This window comes from Neofelis nebulosa, chromosome 8 (assembly GCF_028018385.1).
Source record: "Neofelis nebulosa isolate mNeoNeb1 chromosome 8, mNeoNeb1.pri, whole genome shotgun sequence".
NCBI lineage: Eukaryota > Metazoa > Chordata > Mammalia > Carnivora > Felidae > Neofelis > Neofelis nebulosa.
Genome location: NC_080789.1, coordinates 95,677,277 through 95,696,985, shown reverse-complemented (window position 1 = coordinate 95,696,985; position 19,709 = coordinate 95,677,277). Strand labels below are relative to the sequence as shown.

General features: G+C 42.7%; 1 protein-coding gene across 1 annotated transcript in view; it reads left to right on the top strand.

The window, feature by feature from the left end:
- Positions 1-492: 492 nt before the first annotated feature.
- Positions 493-19,709, top strand: part of FAM234B (family with sequence similarity 234 member B) — a 36,180-nt gene continuing 16,963 nt past the window's right edge. Inside the window, exons 1-4 of the mRNA XM_058743612.1 lie at positions 493-624; positions 11,462-11,860; positions 15,004-15,102; positions 18,709-18,897. Of these exons, the coding sequence (XP_058599595.1) occupies positions 588-624; positions 11,462-11,860; positions 15,004-15,102; positions 18,709-18,897 (724 nt within the window). The 5' untranslated portion in view covers positions 493-587. The remainder of the gene's footprint in view (positions 625-11,461; positions 11,861-15,003; positions 15,103-18,708; positions 18,898-19,709) is intronic.

The following is a 19,709-nucleotide window of genomic DNA, read 5'->3' as shown; positions in this document are numbered from 1 at the left end:
TTAGAGGCCCAAGAAACCTCACCCTTTACCTAAGAAACATAAAGAAACACATTTACTGAGCGTTTACTGTGTGTGTGCCCTGTGTCTTAAACAGATTATCTAATTCTCACAATAAGCCTGTGAATTAGGTAGGGTCTCCATTTAAAAAACGAAGCTGAAGCTTAGTCATGCCAAGTGACTTGACCAAGATGGCCCAGCTGGCAAGGTATGCAGGTAGGATTCAAATCCCGTCTAACTCCAAAGCCCAGGCTCATTTCACAACCAGTTCCTGCTTTAATACCTGCTATCTCATTCCCTTCTCACTGGAAGCCTCCGGGGTAGTTCTTATTTCCCCATTTCACTGAGCAGGAAAGTGAGACTCAGAGCAGTGAAGTGACTTGCCGGGAAAGGGGTCTGGCTCCGAGTGGGCGGGAGGAGAGCGGGCAGAAGCGTGCACGTGGACTACGGTGCCGCAACCCCGCGCCTCCCCCGGCTCTGCTCTGCCTCGCGGCTCCCACCTTCCCCGGTCCCAGTCCCGCGCACGGCCCGCTGCGAACTACACTTCCCGGCAGGAAGCGGGCGCGCGCACGCGCACCGGGGCCTCCGCCATGGCGACTGTGCTGTCCAGGGCGCTCAAGCTCCCGGGTAAGGAGTCGCAGCCTCGCGACCACCCTGCTCCCGCGGGCCCTGGGGAGACTGGGAGGCGAGGCGCTGGAGGCGAAGCCGGTCGGGGCCTGGCCCCAGCCCCAGCGTAGATGCAGGCGCGCGGAGGCGAGCCGGTGCAGCCCCCACGGGCTGGGGGTCTGTCACCACCAGGGGGCGAGAGGGGCGCCAGGCTGGTCGGGGGTCGCGGGCGCGGGGCGAGCTTGGGAGACTCAAGGGAGGGAGCGCTGGAGGCGCGCGGGGCTGGTGGCCTGGAGCAGGCGGGCGTTGCTTCGAGGGCGGCAGTCAGAGCGCGCGTCGCCGCCATCCCAAAGGGAGGGCTGGTGAGGGGAGCATCCTTTCCTGAGCGCCGTGGACCACATACCGCAGGGTCCCCAGTTCTTTCTGTCTTGGGCTGGCCCTGCGGGCGAGGGGGGACAGGAGCTGCAGGACAGCGGGCCACCCTCTGGAGCAGCCTCTCCGCTTAATGACACCACTGACGCAGCCATAAGGTAAGCGGGACAGGTGTTTACCCCTTCTGGTTTACAGAAGAGGAAAATGAGAGTTATTTGGCTAATTGACTTGTCCCAAGGTCGCAAAAACGGTATTGGAAACGCCTGGACTAGAACCTCTGGCTGGGGTCTCTTGATTCTAGATCCTGGGGTTTGATTCCTATTGATCAGCCTCTGGCTCTCAAGGCTAAGTATTGAGGAGGGAAAGGATTTGGCCCCTGAAAGTTACAGATAAATTGTGGAATGTTCTTTAAGGAGGCACACTGGTAGTGTCGACAACTTCTAAAGCTAATTCAGTACTTTGGGCAGCAGCTTCAAGTTTTTAAAAATTTTCTCTTAAACCTCCAGAATGGGACTGTGCCGCTACAAGCTTGCTTTTTTAAATAAAAGTATATTTGTACTGCCCAAATAAATTTTGAACATTAAGCTGCAAACAGGCATTTGCTGATACGGTGATAGTGGGAAAAGCAGGGTTAGTAGGAAAAACAGTTGCTTTCACTGGCATCAGAAGAAAGGGCTAGTTTGGTGTCTGGTGGATAATCCAGCATATGGCATCACAGGGTGTATCACAGGGACTTTATTCTAAAGGAGCTTCCAGCCTGCTGCCACATTGTGCCATGGATGACACTGGGTTGGGTATGAATTTGCATTTCTGTCCCCAGACTTCGTGACCTGAGACATTTTTCCCCTGACATGGGCTCATTAGAACATTGGAAGGAACATTGATAATATCTGTCTTGGAATGTGTATGTAACATTGGAATGAAGTGGGGGATGGATGTGTGCCTTTATCTGCAGGATTAGTTTTTTTTGTTTGTTTTTTTTAAGAGAATGCAGAGAGAGTACAAGCGGGGAAGAGGGGCAGAGAGAGAGAGAGAGAATCTTAAGCAGACTCCACACTGAGCTGGACGTGGGGCTCCATCCCACGATCCTGGGATCATGACCTGAGCCGAAATCAAAAGTTAGACACTCAACCGACTGAGCCACCCAGGTGCCCCAGGATTAATTAACTTTAAAGAGAGTTTGTATATCCTTAGTGTAGGATGATATCCTCTCCAAGGATAATGAGATGTCAGACATATTTAGATTTATTTCTTTTAAGTTCCTTTTCTTTTTTTCCGGCATAGATATTATTCTTCTCTAAGGACGGGAATGCAAGAAAAACGCTTTTGAAACTCTTGAGCTCTTTTGCATTCTCACGTCGTAAGGCTGTGACACTATCACTCCCTGGAGTATTCAGTTGCAGTAACTCAGTCAGCTGACAGGGTAGGGAAAGTATAGTCTGGTCCTTGGGCCTGTGTTTGAACAGCGCCTTGGACCTGAAGAGACAGGTATGTTCCATACTTTTTAAGGCCCGGGTGCAATGGCCATGTGTTCTCTTCGATGATGTGGGTTGTGGTTTCTTTTGTTTGTTTTTGTTAGTACTTTTTGCTTGTCTCTCTTTTGTCGTTTCTCCCCACTGCCCCAAATACAATTTTTAGTTTTTATATTAGGTAGAAGTTGCCTTCTTAATAACTTTTTTTTGGATTTCCTGTGATTGGGACTGTGAGGCTGTTATCCAGTTTGGGCTACTATGTTATGTTACCTTAGTTAACATCGTCTCTTTTTTTTAAACTGAAGTCTAATTGACACATCCTATTAGTTTTAGGTATACAACGTAATGATTCGATATTTGTATATATTGCAAAATGATCACCACAGTGACATCCTCACTATTTCTATGTGTAAGGAAGCAGACTAGAATGGTAACTAAGAGCATGACACAGCTTTGGGTTCAAGTCCAGTGTTTACCAGATTGGTTATTTAATCTTTTTAAGCTTTAGTTTGTTCATGTGTCGTAATACTATTATTGTGGAAAATTCTTTAGGTACTGCACACTCTGCTACATATTTACCTCATGGGGTTATTTGGCTTAAAATTTCTTGGGGGGCGCCTGGGTGGCTCAGTCGGTTAAGCGTCCGACTTCGGCTCAGGTCATTATCTCGCGGTCCGTGAGTTCAAGCCCTGCGTCAGGCTCTGTGCTGACAGCTCAGAGCCTGGAGCCTGTTTCGGATTCTGTGTCTCCCCCTCTCTCTGACCCTCCCCCGTTCATGCTCTGTCTCTCTCTGTCTCAAAAATACATAAATGTTAAAAAAAAATAAAAAAAAATTTTTTTCCAAAGTTTATTTATTTTTGAGAGAGAGAGAGTGCGAGCTGGAGAGGGGCGAGAGAGAGGGAGACACAGAATCTGAAGTAGGCTCCAGGTTCCGTGCTGTCAGCACAGAGCCGGATACGGGGCATGAGCCCATGAACCGTGAGATCATGACCTGAGCCGAAGTTGGATGCTTAACTGACTGAGCCACCCAGGCGCCACGGGATTATTTGTCTTAGTAGAAGAAATGGATGTACTGAAGAGGTTTGTTATTATTCAGTAAGTGTTAGTTCTTATTATCATCTTTGTTAGCACCAGGCTCATTTAGGAATGTGCTTCCTGAAGGAAGGCCTAATGTAACAGTGAGCTAATGACAGATGTCATCAAGTTGGTGAAGAAAGGACAGTTGCTTGGAATCTATTTCAGTCTCTTACCCTTCCACTAAGCCCAAGATGGAAAGATGTTTGGCTCACATGCATATGATAGGGTAAATTAGTAACAGAAGGACAATGTGACATTCATAAAGCAGCCTGTGGAACAACTTATCTTAAGTAAATATTTTTTTTAGTCCATTTTAAAGTTTGAAGGTCAAACCCTGAAAGGTATATCAGAGCGCAGTGTTACTGTAATGATGTGTTTTATTATGTGTAATTTAGAATCGTTATGGGCCCTGGATAATCTAATCTATGATGTGATTTACCTTTAATTGCAGTAGAGTGTAGTCTATGTATAGCACATATCACAGAATGGTGTGTTTTACACCATGTTTTCCTGAACATACCTGGGAAAGATACAGTTGTACTTCCTTCCTGTTTTCCTCTGTACCATTTTGGGAATGCTGTTTAACTGGCATCCTCAGTCTTCCTAAGGTGAAAAGTGATAGCTGTGGAAAGCTCATTTATGTTGATACATTATGAAATCAGTATCCTCTCCTTTATTCTTTGAAAACCTTTCATTGATTAAAAATATGGGTGGTGGCTGTAATCAGTAGAGAAAAAAGTGCTAAAGTGCCCTGCCTTCTGAAGTGTGGATTTGATCATGATTATAACTTCAGGCAAGTTGGTGTACTTTATACTTCACAATCCCTTGTCTTTCTGTGAAAGATAGCCAACATATTTACATAGGAGTTCTCTGATCAAGTTTATAGTCTGGAATAATTAAGCTGGGCTTTGTGTAATGTCTGGAAAAATACACTATCTTTTGATAATATAGGTTACTGACGAGAAGTTAGCCTGATTATTTTATTTTATTTTTAAAATTTACATCCAAGTTAGTTAGCATATAGTGCAACAGTGATTTCAGGAGTAGATTTCTTAATGCCCCTTACCCATTTAGCCCATCCCCCCTCCCACAACCCCTCCAGTTACCCTCTGTTTAGGAGTCTCTTATGTTTTGTCCCCTTTCCTGTTTTTATATTGTTTTTGCTTCCCTTCCCTTATGCTTATCTGTTTGATATCTTAAATTCCACGTATGTGTGAAGTCATACGATATTTGTCCTTCTCTAATTTCAGTTAGCATAATATCCTCTAGTTCCATCCACGTAGTTGCAAATGGCGAGATTTCATTCTTTTTGATTGCTGAGTAATACTCCATTGTGTGTGTGTGTGTGTGTGTGTGTGTGTGTGTGTGTGTACACCACATCTTCTTTATTCATTCATCCGTAGATGGACATTTGGGCTCTTTCCATACTTTGGCTATTGTTAATAGTGCTGCTGTAAGCATTGGGGTGCATGTGCCCCTTCAAAACCCTACAACCCAGCAATTGCACTACTAAGTTAGCCTGGTTTTTGTTCCCATCTTTAGTGACTGGATTCTCTTTCCGTTGGCTTGGCTGCTCATATATGATTCTTTTTTTGTCCTTGAAGTTTAGCCCCTTTTTTGCAATATATTTCAGTATTGATTATTCTGTATCAGTTTTTCTTGGGACTCAGTGTACCCTTTACCATTTTGGGTCTTGCTGTATTACAGGAGCTTGTTTGGCATGTCTTTTAATTATTGTTTTTTGTTCCATTTTCTTTTCCGTTGTCTTCTTCAGTTACGCATATATGGGGTCACTTTTGCTGTCTGTATCTATGCCTTTTTAGTCTTCTTGAAAGTCTTGATCTTTTCCATGGGAGACCTCAAAACCAGACTGCCTGGATTTGAATGCTTGCATTATTGCTTACTTGCTGTTTAACTGTGGGCCCAGTTACTTAAACTTCCAAACCTCAGTTTCTTCATCTTGAAAACGGAGATAATAATGTTTCTGTCTCCAAAAGTTGTTATGAAGATTTGCAGAGATAAGGCAGTAAAAGGGTGTGGAAGAGGGCACACTAAGTGCTTGGAACTACCAGCCATTCTTGTTTCCATTTCATTTTGCTTGATTTTCCACCGTCTGCCCTTTATATCTCGGACTCTTTTCAGCCATGTCTGCCTGTTTGCTCATTCCAGTAAGGGTATCTTTTCTAAACTTGTTTTATTATTTTTTCCATTGATTTTCTGAGCCCTGCTTGTTTACTTCTCATCTTCTCTATTCAGTTGTCCTTTATTCTTAGAAATATTATGTGTGTGTGTGTGTGTGTGTGTGTGTACTCTTATTTCAGAGAAACTGTTTTCTTTAATTTCTTGGATTCTCTGGGGAAGTATCTGTTCATTATTTCTTCCATTTTGTGGCATAATTTGTCCAGCATTGGTTCCTCAGTAGATTTTGTTGGCTTTGTTTTTTTGTAACTTCTTTCTTGAATATTTGCAGAACTTTGAAGTATCTCATAGAATAAGTACTAATGATGGCTTCTTTCTGATTATAAATCATATTTATTTATTTATTTATTTATTTATTTTTTATTTTTTTTATAAATCATATTTAATGGTCATTTGTTTTATAGCTAGCTCTTGGCTGACATGCAGGCAGAGGCTGGGGGAGTGAGCCAGGGCAGTTAGAAGCTAGAATTTAATCTACTTGGGCCCCAGCCTGTTTAAAAAAAAAAAAAAAAATCCCCCTCTTCAGGTCTGACTGTGTACAGCTACTTTTCTTACCTGCCAGGCTGACAGCCTGCTTCCTGTAAACATAGAAGCCTTTCTCATGTACTCTTACCTTGCTTTTGAGTCTGTGGTGTTGAATGGGGCCCATTGATGCCTTTGGGACCCCGGACTTGGTCTTTCTAAGCAAGAAATAACCAGTTTGGCTATATATCCATGGAACAAGGGAGGTAATACAATTGATTGGTTAGGATTGTGAATTCTGTAGTCAGATTGCCTGAGTTTGAATCCTGGCTCTCTTTCTCCCTAGTTCTGTGATCTTATGCAACTTATCTGTCTATATTTTCATTTCTTGTTGGTAAAATGGGAATAACAACAACAACAACAACAACAACAACAACAACAACAACGATACCTACCTTCCAGGGTTGTCATGAGGGTGGAATGAATTAACATGCTTGGACCAGTGCCCAGGATAGTAGGCACTCCTACTTTTCAGTTATCATTATTGCCATCACCTTTATTGTTGTCATTATTAACTCTGTGAACTCTGCTCACTGGTGGGGACCTGAGATGCATGTATCTACTCTTACTGTGCTTCCTCAATAGGATACAAGTTTTGCTGCATTTGGCAACAATTTTTCATAAATTGTAGTTTGGGAATGTGGTTGTTTTCTTTTCTCCCATTTTATTACACCCCTCCCTCCACCCCCCAGTTTTTAGGACGACTACTGACAGAAATGCTTTCCTTTGTTATCATCAACTGGAAGTATATAGTATTTTACAGAGACCATTTCAAGAGCAGCTGATTTTCAAAGGATGCTTGCAAATTATTTTTATAGGTTTAGTAAAGATTTTACTAGTTTCTGTAGCATATGCAGCCAAGTTCTCTTCCTGCCTGTGATAGTGTGTGATATCATAAAATGCATTTCTTTTAAACTGTTTTGTTAGCCAATATTTTAGTAATGGTTTTACTTTGACTGTTTTAGACTGGTATATTTGTTGCAAGGTGGCAACTGACAAGCAAGGTTGAATTTAGTAAGTATCAATGCTAAATTTTTCACTTGATGCTAAAAATCCAATTGTACCATTATATAAGATGGCCTGAGTGTATGTAGACAATACTTGGGAGTTTGAGTTGAATCAGTTGTGTGATGTGACTGCCAAGAAAGCTGGCAAGATATTAGGTTACAGTAATCGAATTGTAGCGTATTCTCTAGATTAGGGAGGACATGGTTCTGCCCTCCCCTGGCCTGGTCAGACTGCACCCTGGGGATTGTATCCAGTTCCAAGAACCATACTTTAAGAAGCACTGACATATCACATTGTGTCCAGAGCAGAGCGACCAGGATGTTGAGGACACGTGAAATGGTGCTTCTTCAAGTGATGAGTTGAAGGAGGTGGAGACATTTAACCCGGGGAAGACAAGATTGGGCAGTTGGGAGAAATAATGCCAACAGTAATAATAGAAGCTGAAATCTGTTGACTGCAACTATAAGCCAGACCCTAAGGTCCATGCATATGTTATCTTATTTAATCCTCAAAAATAGTTGCATGAGGTGGGAAAAATAATTGCCCCATTTCAGAAATGGGGAGAATAAGGCTTACTAAAGCTGAGAAATTAATTGAGGTCACATGATTAAAAAGAGATGGAGCCGAGATTTGACTGTCTGTCTTGTCTGTCTGTCTGCCTGTAAAGACTTGAACTCTTAAACACCATGCCATACTTTTCTTATGACTGGTGTCTTCACGTTTTGAAGGACTTGCATGTGGAAGAGGGGTCCCAGAAGTTAGAACTAGGGCAGATAATCGGCAAATGGCCAGAAACAAATTCTCGAATCAGTGTATGGAACTGCTTTCTGGATTGGAGGGCAGTGAGTTTCCCTCACACTGCTTATGTTCAGGTGTATGCTGAGTGACTGCATGGTGGGTGTTTGATTTCCTCTTTGTTAGATATAGTCTTTTTTTTTTAATTAAAAAAATTTAGGGGTGCCTGGGTGGCTCAGTCGGTTAAGCGTCCGACTTCAGCTCAGGTCACAATCTCATGGTCCGTGAGTTCGAGCCCCGCGTCGGGCTCTGGGCTGATGGCTCAGAGCCTGGAGCCTGCTTCTGATTCTGTGTCTCCCTCTCTCTCTGCCCCTCCCCCGTTCATGCTCTGTCTCTCTCTGTCTCAAAAATAAATAAACGATAAAAAAAAAAAATTGAAATCATGGTAAAATACACATAAAAGTCACCCTCTCAACCATTTTTAAATGCATGTTTAAAATGTAACCAATTTTAAATGTAGTATTGTTAAGCATATTCACATTGTTGTGCAACCAGTGTCTAGCACTTTGTCTAGCAAAGCTGAAACTCTGTAAGGCATCCCCCGCTCTTTGATAGTTTGCATTATGTCCCTTTGCTTTTATGAAAGACCTGTGTCAGTGCCTATTTTCACTAACCTAAAGAAATCCAAAGAGGATTTTCGCTTTTGTGAAAAAAGGCAAAAAATGAAAAGAGCATTCGGTGCTTGTTTTGCAGCAAGTCATTAGAGAGGCAGCGCTCACCCCAGCTGTGGGAGGGGTCCCGCCGAACTCCTTGCCTGGGAACCACCCTCAGCATCTCAGCCCCAAGCCGCCAGGGCTTTGAACTGTGTCTGGGGGCATCTGTGCTTTATCCCAACTTATTTTGTGCATCCATTAGCAAGATGTGCCCTGAGGTATCAGAAAAGCCTAGGAGAGGTTATTGCTTGGGTCTGGGAAAGCTCAAAAAAATTTTCCATATAAATTAATGATAATTCCTTCTTTGTTTTATGCTATTACAGCTTAGGAGGATTTTGACAGGAATACCCTACTTTTGGATAGTGAGGGAAACCTGTACCCATTAAATAATAACAAATCCCCATTTACCCATACTCCCAGGCCCTGGAAACTACATTCTAATTTGTTTCTATGAATTTGATTAATCTAGGTAAATATCTCATATAAGAATCATACAGTGTCTCTGTTTATTTCACTTAGCATAATGCCTTCAAGGTTCGTCTGTATTATATAGCATGTTAGAGTTTCTTTACTTTTTAAGGTGGGATAGTAATCCATGGGAAGTATATATCACATTTTTAATCCCACCAGGTATATCCTTTTAGTTAAAAAAATTTTTTGTTTTAAGTTTTAGAGTTAATATTATTATAACAGCCTATGGTTCTGTTTGCAGATTATTGTAACTAAAATTATATGGGACAGTTAGAAAATGGGGTACCCTAATTAATAAAATAATTTGGTTCACGGAGTAGATATATAAATTGTAGAAGATTAGCTTAAAACCTGTACTGACTTTATAGCATAATTTGGAAATACTATTTTGAATTAAATTCCTAATAATTGGTCTATTTTCTTACAATTTGTGCCTTTACAAGACAAATCCAATATTTGTTGATAAAATGAATAGCTTTGAAAGTGAAAATACGTAGGAGTGTCTAGTTAATAGAATGCCAGTTTGCTCAGTATCTTCTGTGCTTTTTTTTGTAAAATACTTAATGTTATAAAGTATATCTGTGTAATGTTTTTTTTTTTCAATATATGAAGTTTATTGTCAAATTGGTTTCCATACAACACCCAGTGCTCATCCCAAAAGGTGCCCTCCTCAATACCCATCAATGTTTATTTTTTTAATAAAATATTTATTGATTTTCTGTGTACCAAGCACTAAGCTTTACACTAAAGATTTTACTTCCCATATTGGTTTCTATATAGTGTTTTATTGCATCATATTATGTCTTGAGTAAATGAGACATAATATATGGAGTGACATCACCAAGATCACAGTGATAAGAGGCAGAGATCAACATCAAGAATTTTTCTTTTTTCCTTTTTAATTAACTGGGTCGTATTTTCTTTTTTATATTTCTTTTTTAAACACGATTGATTGATTGATTGATTGATTGATGGAGGGGAGAGTTGGGAGAGGGGCAGAAGGAAAGAGATAGAAAATCTTAAGCAGGCTCCATGCTCAGCATGGAGTCTGACAGGGGCCTGATGTGGGGCTTGATCCCACGATGCTGGGATCATGACCTGAGCTGAAATCAAGAGTCAGACGCTCGACTGACTGAGCCTAGGTGCCCCTTTACATTTCTTCTTAATAAAAGCTTTAACAATGGAGTTTATGTTAGTACAACTTACCATGTAATTTCTAACACTGGAAATTTTTTCTTGGTTTTGCATGGTGATAGCATGAACTAAAGGCATAAAAGCAGTTAGTCATTGGCGGTGAGGGTCAAGGAGTGGCTTGGGAGCAAGTGTTGCTCCCAACAACATAGGGAGCTCCAGCTCTCCTATAATTTTCACCTGTCAGCCACCCCAGATAAATGTAGAGTCTAAGTAAAAATAGGGCGCTTGTTGTGTAAGCCAGCTTTGAGAAAAATCCTTTACCGCTGCATTCCTGCTTGATCCCACCCCTCCTAAAATACTTGGTCGGAATAGCATTTTTAAAGGTAAACAGTGTTTACTGAAACATGTACTGACAGGGCTTTAGAATCATGGGAAGTTTCTCAGAAGTGAGTTTTCAGGTGACAGTGTTCTACTTTGCAAGCTGTTTCTGTGGAGACCATTAGGAAGCCACGAATATCCGACTGTGAGAAGCAGTGCCCAGAGAACGATTCTTCTGAAGTTTAGGCAAGTTCCAGGAAGGATTGGAACATCACAGATCTAAGAAAATCAAAGGAAATCTGCACATAAGGCATATGGAAGGTTGATATAAGAGCCATGTCTTTCTTTAGTGAGATTCACACAAATTAAGAGTTTTTTTTTAAAACTAAAAAGGTACCAAAGCATAAGAGACTCTTAAAAACTGAGAACAAACTGAGGGTTGATAGGGGTGGGAGGGAGGGGAGGGTGGGTGATGGGTATTGAGGAGGGCACCTTTTGGGATGAGCACTGGGTGTTGTATGGAAACCAATTTGACAATAAATTCCATATATTGAAAAAAAAAAAAAAACTAAAAAGGTATTTGAAATTTGCCACTTTGTTTCTTTTCCAATTTTTTAAAGTCATAAAAGCAATAATTCTAGAACACTGATTTTCTTCCCCCCCATTCTTTCCCCATTTTGCTGGCATCTGTTTTATAGATAGCCATCAAGATTTAAGTTTGTAAACTTAAGTTATTTTGTTTTCTGTGTGTTCTTTTAGCTGTTCACAGTTGCCATGTAATTGTTGAGGGTTTTTCCTTCCTAGTTCTTCCTGACATTCCGTCTTTCTGTGTTTCAGGGAAGAAAAGTCCAGATCTAGGGGAATATGACCCCCTCACACAGGCCGACAGTGACGAGAGCGAGGATGACCTTGTGCTCAACTTGCAGCAGAAGAATGGAGGGGTCAAAAACGGGAAGAGCCCTCTGGGAGAAGTGCCAGAACCTGACTCAGATGCTGAGGCTGTGGGGGCTGCAAAGCCGCATCTTTCAGAAGTCGCCACAGAGGGGTACCCCTCAGAACCTCTTGGGGGCCTGGAGCAGAAGGCAACCTCTTCCATCGTGTCTTACGTACGCACATCTGTCTTCCTGCTAACTTTGGTCATCTCCATGATCCTGGTGCTCGTATGTGCTTTCCTGATCCCCTGTCCCCCCAGAGATCTGCACAGCACTTGGAGCCGCCACCTGGGCCCCCAGAGAGGTGAGTTGCAGGATTTCCAGCCCCAATTGTGGAAAACTTCAAGTTTACATGTAATTTTGTAAAACTTCTGTAAAACTGTATGCTGATGGCGTTGAAAATTCCCTCCAGGTCTTTACAAAGAAATGTGTGTCATATAGCATTCCTCTCCCTGTGTGTGGAGGTGGTTAGGAGGTTAAAATTGGAAATAAAACAAAAAGATTGATACAGCTCCAGAAGCTTGGGAAGGTCGCTGCTCTGTTGTGTTTCTATTGGCGTTGGTCTTAATTAGATGCAGATAGGACAGAGCATTGGTTTGCTGGGTCCTTGCAGTGCAGCCAACACTGTCAGGGGAGAGCAAAGCTGTGAGACGGGCTATTTACAGAGAAAAGTAAGGCTCAAGGCCTGGCCAGAGCGGAGGCCAGGGCTTTGTAGGACCCTCAGGCATTTGTCGATTATAGGAGCCTCACCCAATTTGAATTTTGAAATAATTTCTTTCAAGTAAAGTCGACTTGTTTTCTTGCGGTAAGTTTTCTTTCTTGCTCCTAATGGTTAGGTTGGTGCCACCCAAGTAATTCTAGCTATTTTGTCTCATTCTGGGGCAGGTTTCTTTAAAACCGCTTGCTCTGGGTCCAGAATGCGATTCCATCTGAGCTGTGAGTGCCAAACAGTCCTGTCTTTTATGAACTGCCTTGGGGTGCGGGGGTTCACAACACCACCCCAAAATATGTCACAGCAAACAAAATATTGTTTATTTTGAGTTGAAGGCACATGAATAGCAGCAGATGCAAGAAGGGCACTCTGACCTTGACCTTTAATTCTTCCCTAAAGCAGGAGATGAAACTCCTATGTGAAAGATGCCCTCCCAATACCAGGAGGAAAGAAGCCTTCTAATCAACAGAGACAGGGGGTTGAGGCTGAGGGAAGTCTGTGCAGAGACCTTGTTAAAATAACTCTTCTCTTCCTTTAGTCTCTTTAGACGTGTTAGCTCCCTTCCCATGGCTACCACTCTTTGTTCAACCTAGTACGTAAGCACTTCTCCAGGTCTTTATTTTTCTGTGGGGCCTCCCACGTACATGTGAAATTTCATTCAGTAAACGTTGAGTCCTTCTGTCACGTCAGTCTGTCTTCTTAACCAGTTATCTCATTATGTTTTATTACTCAGTCCCAGCTAGGAACCCTAAGAAGGTAGAGGAGAAATTTTCCCTCCCCTACAATACTCCCAAACCCCTACATCATCTTCGTTTAGAAGTATTTTACCTCTGACACTTCACTAATTTTAGTTGATTTAGCTTCTGATGAGTTCTGTGTTCTCACCTTTACTTTCTCTTAAGGCAAGACTGGGTAGATGTGACGTATGCTGTATTCCCACCACACAGGATATCTCTCCCTGTCTTCCTTTTTTCAAAGATTTCAATTTATTAAAAAAAAATTTTTTTTATTTTATATAGAGAGAGAGCTCAAGTAGGGGCGAAGGGCAGAGGGGGAGAGAGAGAGAGAGAAAGAGAGAGAGTGAGAGAGAAAGAGAGTGAGAGAATCTTAAGCAGGCTTCACACTCAGCTCAGAGCCTGGAGCCCAACACAGGGCTCAGTCCCATGACCCTGTGATCATGACCTGAGCTGAAATCAAGAGTTGGATGCTCAACTGACTGAGCCACCCAGGCACACCTCTTCTTTCCTTTTTTGATGGTTCTAAGTGAGCTCTTATAATATTTGTATATGGTGTAAAGGCTAGGAACAAATCATTGATGTATCCACCATCGAGTTTGAGAAATAAGACATTATAAAGACCGTTGAAATCGCCATGTGTCCCTCCTCACCAAAGCCACCTCTCCCTGCCGGAGTTCTACTGCCCTGAGTTTTGTGTCATTATTTCTTTACTTTTCTTTAAAGTTTTACCACAAGGTAAAGTAATTTTTCCCGTTTTGAATTTTGTATAAATGTAATTAAGCAGGCTTCTGTGACTTGTTTTTTCTTTTTGTTTAGCATGTTTATAAAATGCTTTTTGAGGTTCATCAATATTGATATACTGTAACTGGACCTTACTCATTTTCATCACTGATTTCCCATGGTATGATTATCCCATGATTTATTGATTCATTTTACTGTTGATGAACATTTAGGTGACTTCTATTTTTTAAAAAATAAATAATGCTGTTAAGAAGATTCTTGTACATGTTTGCTGATGCAGTGTGTGAGCATTTCTGTAGAGCATTAACCTGTGAGTGATACTGCTGGGTCATAAGGTGTGTGTGTGTGTTCAATTTACATTAAATTATTTTCCATAGTGGTTGTACCAGTTTACACTTCCACCAGCTGTGCATGAGTTCTCTCCAACTTTGGCAGGTGTCCTCTGACTCCACACTGTTGAGGGGTAGGGTGGCACTATCTATTTGTCACCGCTCAGTGGGAAGCCCAGACTCCCTGCTAGGCCTCTGCTGACACCACCCAGGCAGGGGCGGCGCGAGCTGCCTCATTCATGCCAGGTAGGGGTAAAACTATAGGCTTCCCTTGTGTGTGTGGAGGGCACTAGGCAGGGATGAAAGTCCTGGCTCCCCACCTGGCCTTCTCCGATGTGACCTTGGTTGGGCTGGGGGAAGGGTGCCTTATTACAGCTGGGCAAAGTGGAACTCTAGGCTCTCACTTGGCCTTTGCTGTGGGGGTGGGGTGGGGGCACAGTTCTATCTGTATGGTGTTTGGTTGGTGTAGAACACTTGTCATCTAAAACTTGCCTGTCTTGCTATGCTGCTCCTTTCCTGGTCCTTTGGCTAGGGGAGCCAGCTTTTCTTGGACCTTTTTTGTCTGTACCTGCTGGCATTTCTGGTTGCCAGCTTCTGCAGCACCTCGTCTGGGACATTTCAGGCCAAAAGAAAGCCCAGGGGAGTCATCACCTTGTCATTCCTTGGGTTTTGCAGTCTCTAGCCATGCTACCTTCTCTGCGCCTTCCAGAGTCTTCTTACATTTGTTTTCTCAGTAATGCCTGGGGACTTGAGCTGCACTTAGAAGAATAGGCAGTACTGTGTGTACTCTGTCTTATCTAGGAACCAGAAGTCTGCCTGTTTTTTAGGGAGGTGCTGGCAGTGCTCTGTGTCTGTTCCCTTTGTAACCTGGGAGAACTGGTTTGTGGTGACTTAACTCAGGACTTTTTTGTTTTTATGTGTTCATCAGGTGGGGACCTGTCTCCGTTGGAATTGGCTGATGTGAATGGAGATGGCCTGCGCGATGTACTTCTCTCCTTCGTAACTTCAAGGAATGGGAGTGCGGTCGGTAAGAGACATGTCTTATAGAGGCTGCTACAGGAGAAGTTCATTGATTGGAGGGGCTGTGAACTAAGAGAAAACATGAGGGTTGTCTCTGGAAGGGCACTATAGAAAAGGATCTGGAGTCAATAGAAAGTCATCATGGGTCTATCATATGTGACTAACCTTATTGGAAAGCTCCTGTGTGTAAGCAAAGCTCATTTCAAGGAATCATGGAGAGTTGTAGCTGGAAGAACTTTTAGTGGGTCGCCCAGTCCCATAATACAGAAGCTGAGATCCAGAGAGGAAGTGACTTGTCTACACACCAATGAACAGCATTAGTTCTCAGGGTTCTTGAGTTTTCTCCCGGCCAATTTTCCATTGCTTCTTAGATTATAGTAAATGCTAATCCAATCTGACCTTCCCATCCCCAGCAGAAAGCTTCTGTTCATGTTCTAATATATTTTTACACACATATATCTTGGCCAGGTGCTTTCTTTTTACTCGTGTTTAGTCCTCTCTCGTTCTCTCTGGTCTCCCACCCTGCTCTCTGCACTGGAAGGCCAACCAGTAGGCATTATGTCAACAGGCTACCTTGCTTACCAACTTCTGATTGGGTTTGGCCAATAGGAAGCACAGGCAAGAAGTTGGAGGAGAGGAAGAGAGTGGGGGGAGGGTATTTATTCCCTTGGCTCCCTCCCTGCCAGGGTGAACTCAGGCTGGCTACATCCTTGATCATAGGTCACATCCTCTCTTAAGGTGGTCTTCTCATAGGACTTTCTTTTTTGGGATTTCAGGAATCACTTCCTCTCTTGTCTCTTTGTGCCTGGGAGTGGTAACAGTTCTAAGGGGTTGCACTATCCCTTGTGGTTTGTCTGTACCCAGACCACAACTTTGTAAACAGTCTCTTTATTAAACCTTACCACAACTTAACCTGATTGAGTGTGTGATATATGTCAACTACAGGAAAAAAAAAAAAAAAAAAGTTGCATTTTCAGTGTAGGTACATGGGGGCTTCTGGTTTGTCCTACAGCATCCATTAAAGTGGATTCAAACTGTAGTCTGTAAACTGATACAGGAACTCTGGTTTGAGGCTGAGGATGCCCTAGTAGCTACTTTTTAATCATCCAGGCCCTGGAATAAACATCTAGGTATGTTTTAGGGAATGCTAAGCTGCCCTCTTCTCTGACATTATTAGAAAAAAACCTTCTGGGTCTTGTGTAATCTGTAGAAGCAATTTAGGAATAGATCTGTTTGCAGAGAGAAACTTCAGCCTAGAGGGTTGACTTTTGACTTTAATTGACTTTTATATGATTGAACTTTAATTACATTTTTTTTGTCTATGACTATTAGCCTTTGAAGTAAAAATTTTCCCTATCCCCTTTTAGATTTGGAGACTTTTTTTTATTTAAAAAAATTTTTTTTTTTTTTAACGTTTATTTATTTTTGGGACAGAGAGAGACAGAGCATGAACAGGGGACGGGCAGAGAGAGAGGGAGACACAGAATCGGAAGCAGGCTCCAGGCTCTGAGCTGTCAGCACAGAGCCCGACCCGGGGCTCGAACTCACGGACCGCGAGATCGTGACCTGAGCTGAAGTCGGACGCTTAACCGACTAAGCCACCCAGGCGCCCCTGGAGACTTTTTTTTAGTTATTGTTTTACACAGATTGCTATATATCAGGACTCCTAATGGCAAGGCCATGGGTTTGGGCACAATGCAGACTAGCCTGATTTTGTTACAGATGATGAAAACACTGGAGCTAACATATGGTACTTCTTGTATACTATGCACTGGTATAAGTGTATAACGTGTTATGAACAAATTTATCTCTCAACATAATCCTATGGGGTAGACTAATATCCCTCTGTTCGCCATTTGCATATGGGGAAACAGACATAGGGAGTTTGAGGAACTTGGCAAAGTCCCATAGCTGGTAAATGGTAGAGCTGGGGTCAAACTGTATAGCTGAGAGTCTCTGGAGTTCACATCCTTGACCCTCATGTCAAACTGCTGTGCCCATAACCCCAGCCAGTGGGTTCAAAGATCTGTGCCACTGAGCACAAGAAGGATTATGTTATTTATTTACTTATTTATTTATTCATTTGTGCATCCATTTATTCAACAACTATGAATTGAATACCTGCTGTGCACCTTACATAGAGCTGTGCCAGTCATATTGAAGCTAAACAAGATGAATGTGGTCTCTGCCTCAAGGAGCCGCAGTCTGGTGGGGAACGGATAGCCCATTACCACCTGGAAAAAGATGATTCAGAGAATTGATCTGGAGTCTCAGAGGGTCCTTAAGGAGGAAGGACAGCACAGTATATTAATCACAGCCACCCTGGGAAGTCCGGAAGCTAACATATGTTACTGTAATTTGTCATGTGTATCAATGCTTCTGGCAACAGGGTCTGAAACAGTGAGCCACAGCTTGTCTCTTGTTTTTTGGTTGTATATTTAATTAGCAGTGCTGAGGAATAGGTACAGTGAAACTCTAAAACTTAATTGCTTTGTCCATATTGGTTGTTGCTGGAAGTGGAAAGTGTTGAGATGAGTCAGCATCCCTATCCTGAAAGTGAATGTAAAACTGGCAAGAGAGAAAGTTGTTATTCTAATTGTTAATTAAGTGACGTAAAGGATTATTTACTAAAGAGATGAGCTACTCTGATCCCTTACCAGCTGTCCGTGAACATAGACATTAAGTTTTCCCAAGTATTCTTTCCTGACTGGGGCTATATCAGCTGATTCCTTGGGAGTCTAGACCAGGAAGGCCTACTGATCATTGCTACATGTAATCTTCAGGATTTTATTTTTAAAATGTTTTATTTTTTCTGCTCTCAGGGAGCACTTGCTAGCGATGATTAGAACTCAGGTATTTCTTTTCTTTTTTTTTTTTTTCCAAGTTTATTTATTTATTTTGAGAGAGAAAGAGAGAGCAGGGGAGGGGCGGAGAGAGGGGAAGAGAGAGAATCCCAAGGAGTCTCCACACTGTCAGCACAGAGCCCGATGTAGGGCTCAATCTCATGAACCGTGAGATCATGACCTGATCTGAAATCAAGAGTCGGAGGCTTTGCTGACTGAGCCTCCCCGGCGTCTCAGAACTCAGTTATTTCTTTGCCCCTGCTCTGTGCATGTTCTAGCTCAGTCTGACTTTTCTGAGCATGCCTTACCCTCTTGATTGCTTTTGTTCTCCGCAGTGACTTTCCCATGTTCTAGATTTTGCTCCTGTCTTTTATTCAGCAAACGATTGGTTGCTGTGTGTGCTAGGTGCTTTGTGAGGCACTGAGGATACAGAAATTAATGTGACAGTCTTTATGCTTACGAGTGTTGCTATTTAGTGGGGGCTGAGGTGACGGACATGTAAACAAGCGTGTTGGGGGAGGTGCAACATGCACACAAGGTGGCCCGGACGAGGTCCACAACCTCTTGTCTTACGTGAGAAGTGTGTTGGGCAGATATGAGAGGAACTCTGTTGTTGAGACTTGGAGCCAGAAATATGGGAAGGAGCAGAATACGCAGGTGTGAGGTGCTGCTTCGGCACCATTTACTTTTGGTTTTCTGGCCTCCTTCTCACCTGTACTGTTTATCTTCTGTGTCTCCTTTCTTTTCTTGTATCTCTCGAGTGCTTTTAGGTGTCTCAAGGCCAGCTGCTATCCTTGTGTGCCTTTCGGGGATGAATGGCAGCACACTCTGGTTGAGTCCCCTCCCCGAGGAGGCCCGAGATATTACATGTTTGGATCTGATACCGGGAAGCGTGGCTGAGACCATCTGCCTCGTGACAGGGACGCATAAGATGTTCAGTGCGTTCAATGCGACTTCAGGTAAAGATCATTTTCCACAAAAGCCTCTGTTCCAGTGAGTCACAGTCTCTGGTCAGAACAGTCTCGTGTGGAGGGGGCCTTACCACTGTCGCATGATGGAAAATCTGATTTTACTACTTGGGAAGGTGAGTATTAAGGTAGATAGAGAAAGGGTTTGAATAGATTGAGTAATAGATCCACGGTTAAACCTGTTTGGTGTTAGGTTGGGGCTAAACTGAATTGCCCAAACAGAAACTACCCTGAGGCTTTTGGTTTTAGTCTTCCTGCTGTGTACAAAAGACAGCCAAGCTCTGTCTCTTGTATCTGATATATACGGGGTCCCTGTGTAAACTTGGCCATTAACCACCTCAGCAAAGGTCAGGGAGGAAACTAAGGTTTGTTGATGCATGTTGATTTGGCCTTTTGACTTCTTATTATACTCAGACATCCATGACACAAGGAGTGAAAGAGAATCAAATATAGTGAAGGCCCCCGACACCACCATAAGCGTACTCGAGCGAAGCTGAATGAATGCATAGCAACCTTCCCAGTTTTAGAGGTTGGAGTTTGGTAGTGGGGTAACTTTGAGTGAAAAAAATTTAAATGTGAGTTAACTGCAGAAGTGAAGTCATTTTGAAAACCTCCTACAATTTCCCTGCTCATGTGAACATGTGGTAGCGGGAGGGAGACTTGGTCTGGCTGGCTGCCCCTGGATGTTTCCTTAATAGTTGTAATAATCTCTTACAGATCAGTTTCTCTGCCCCAGACAAGTGGGCTCCTCTTTCTTGAAGAGATTTCCGCACTTCTATTTTATCTAAAAAATCTAGGCATGA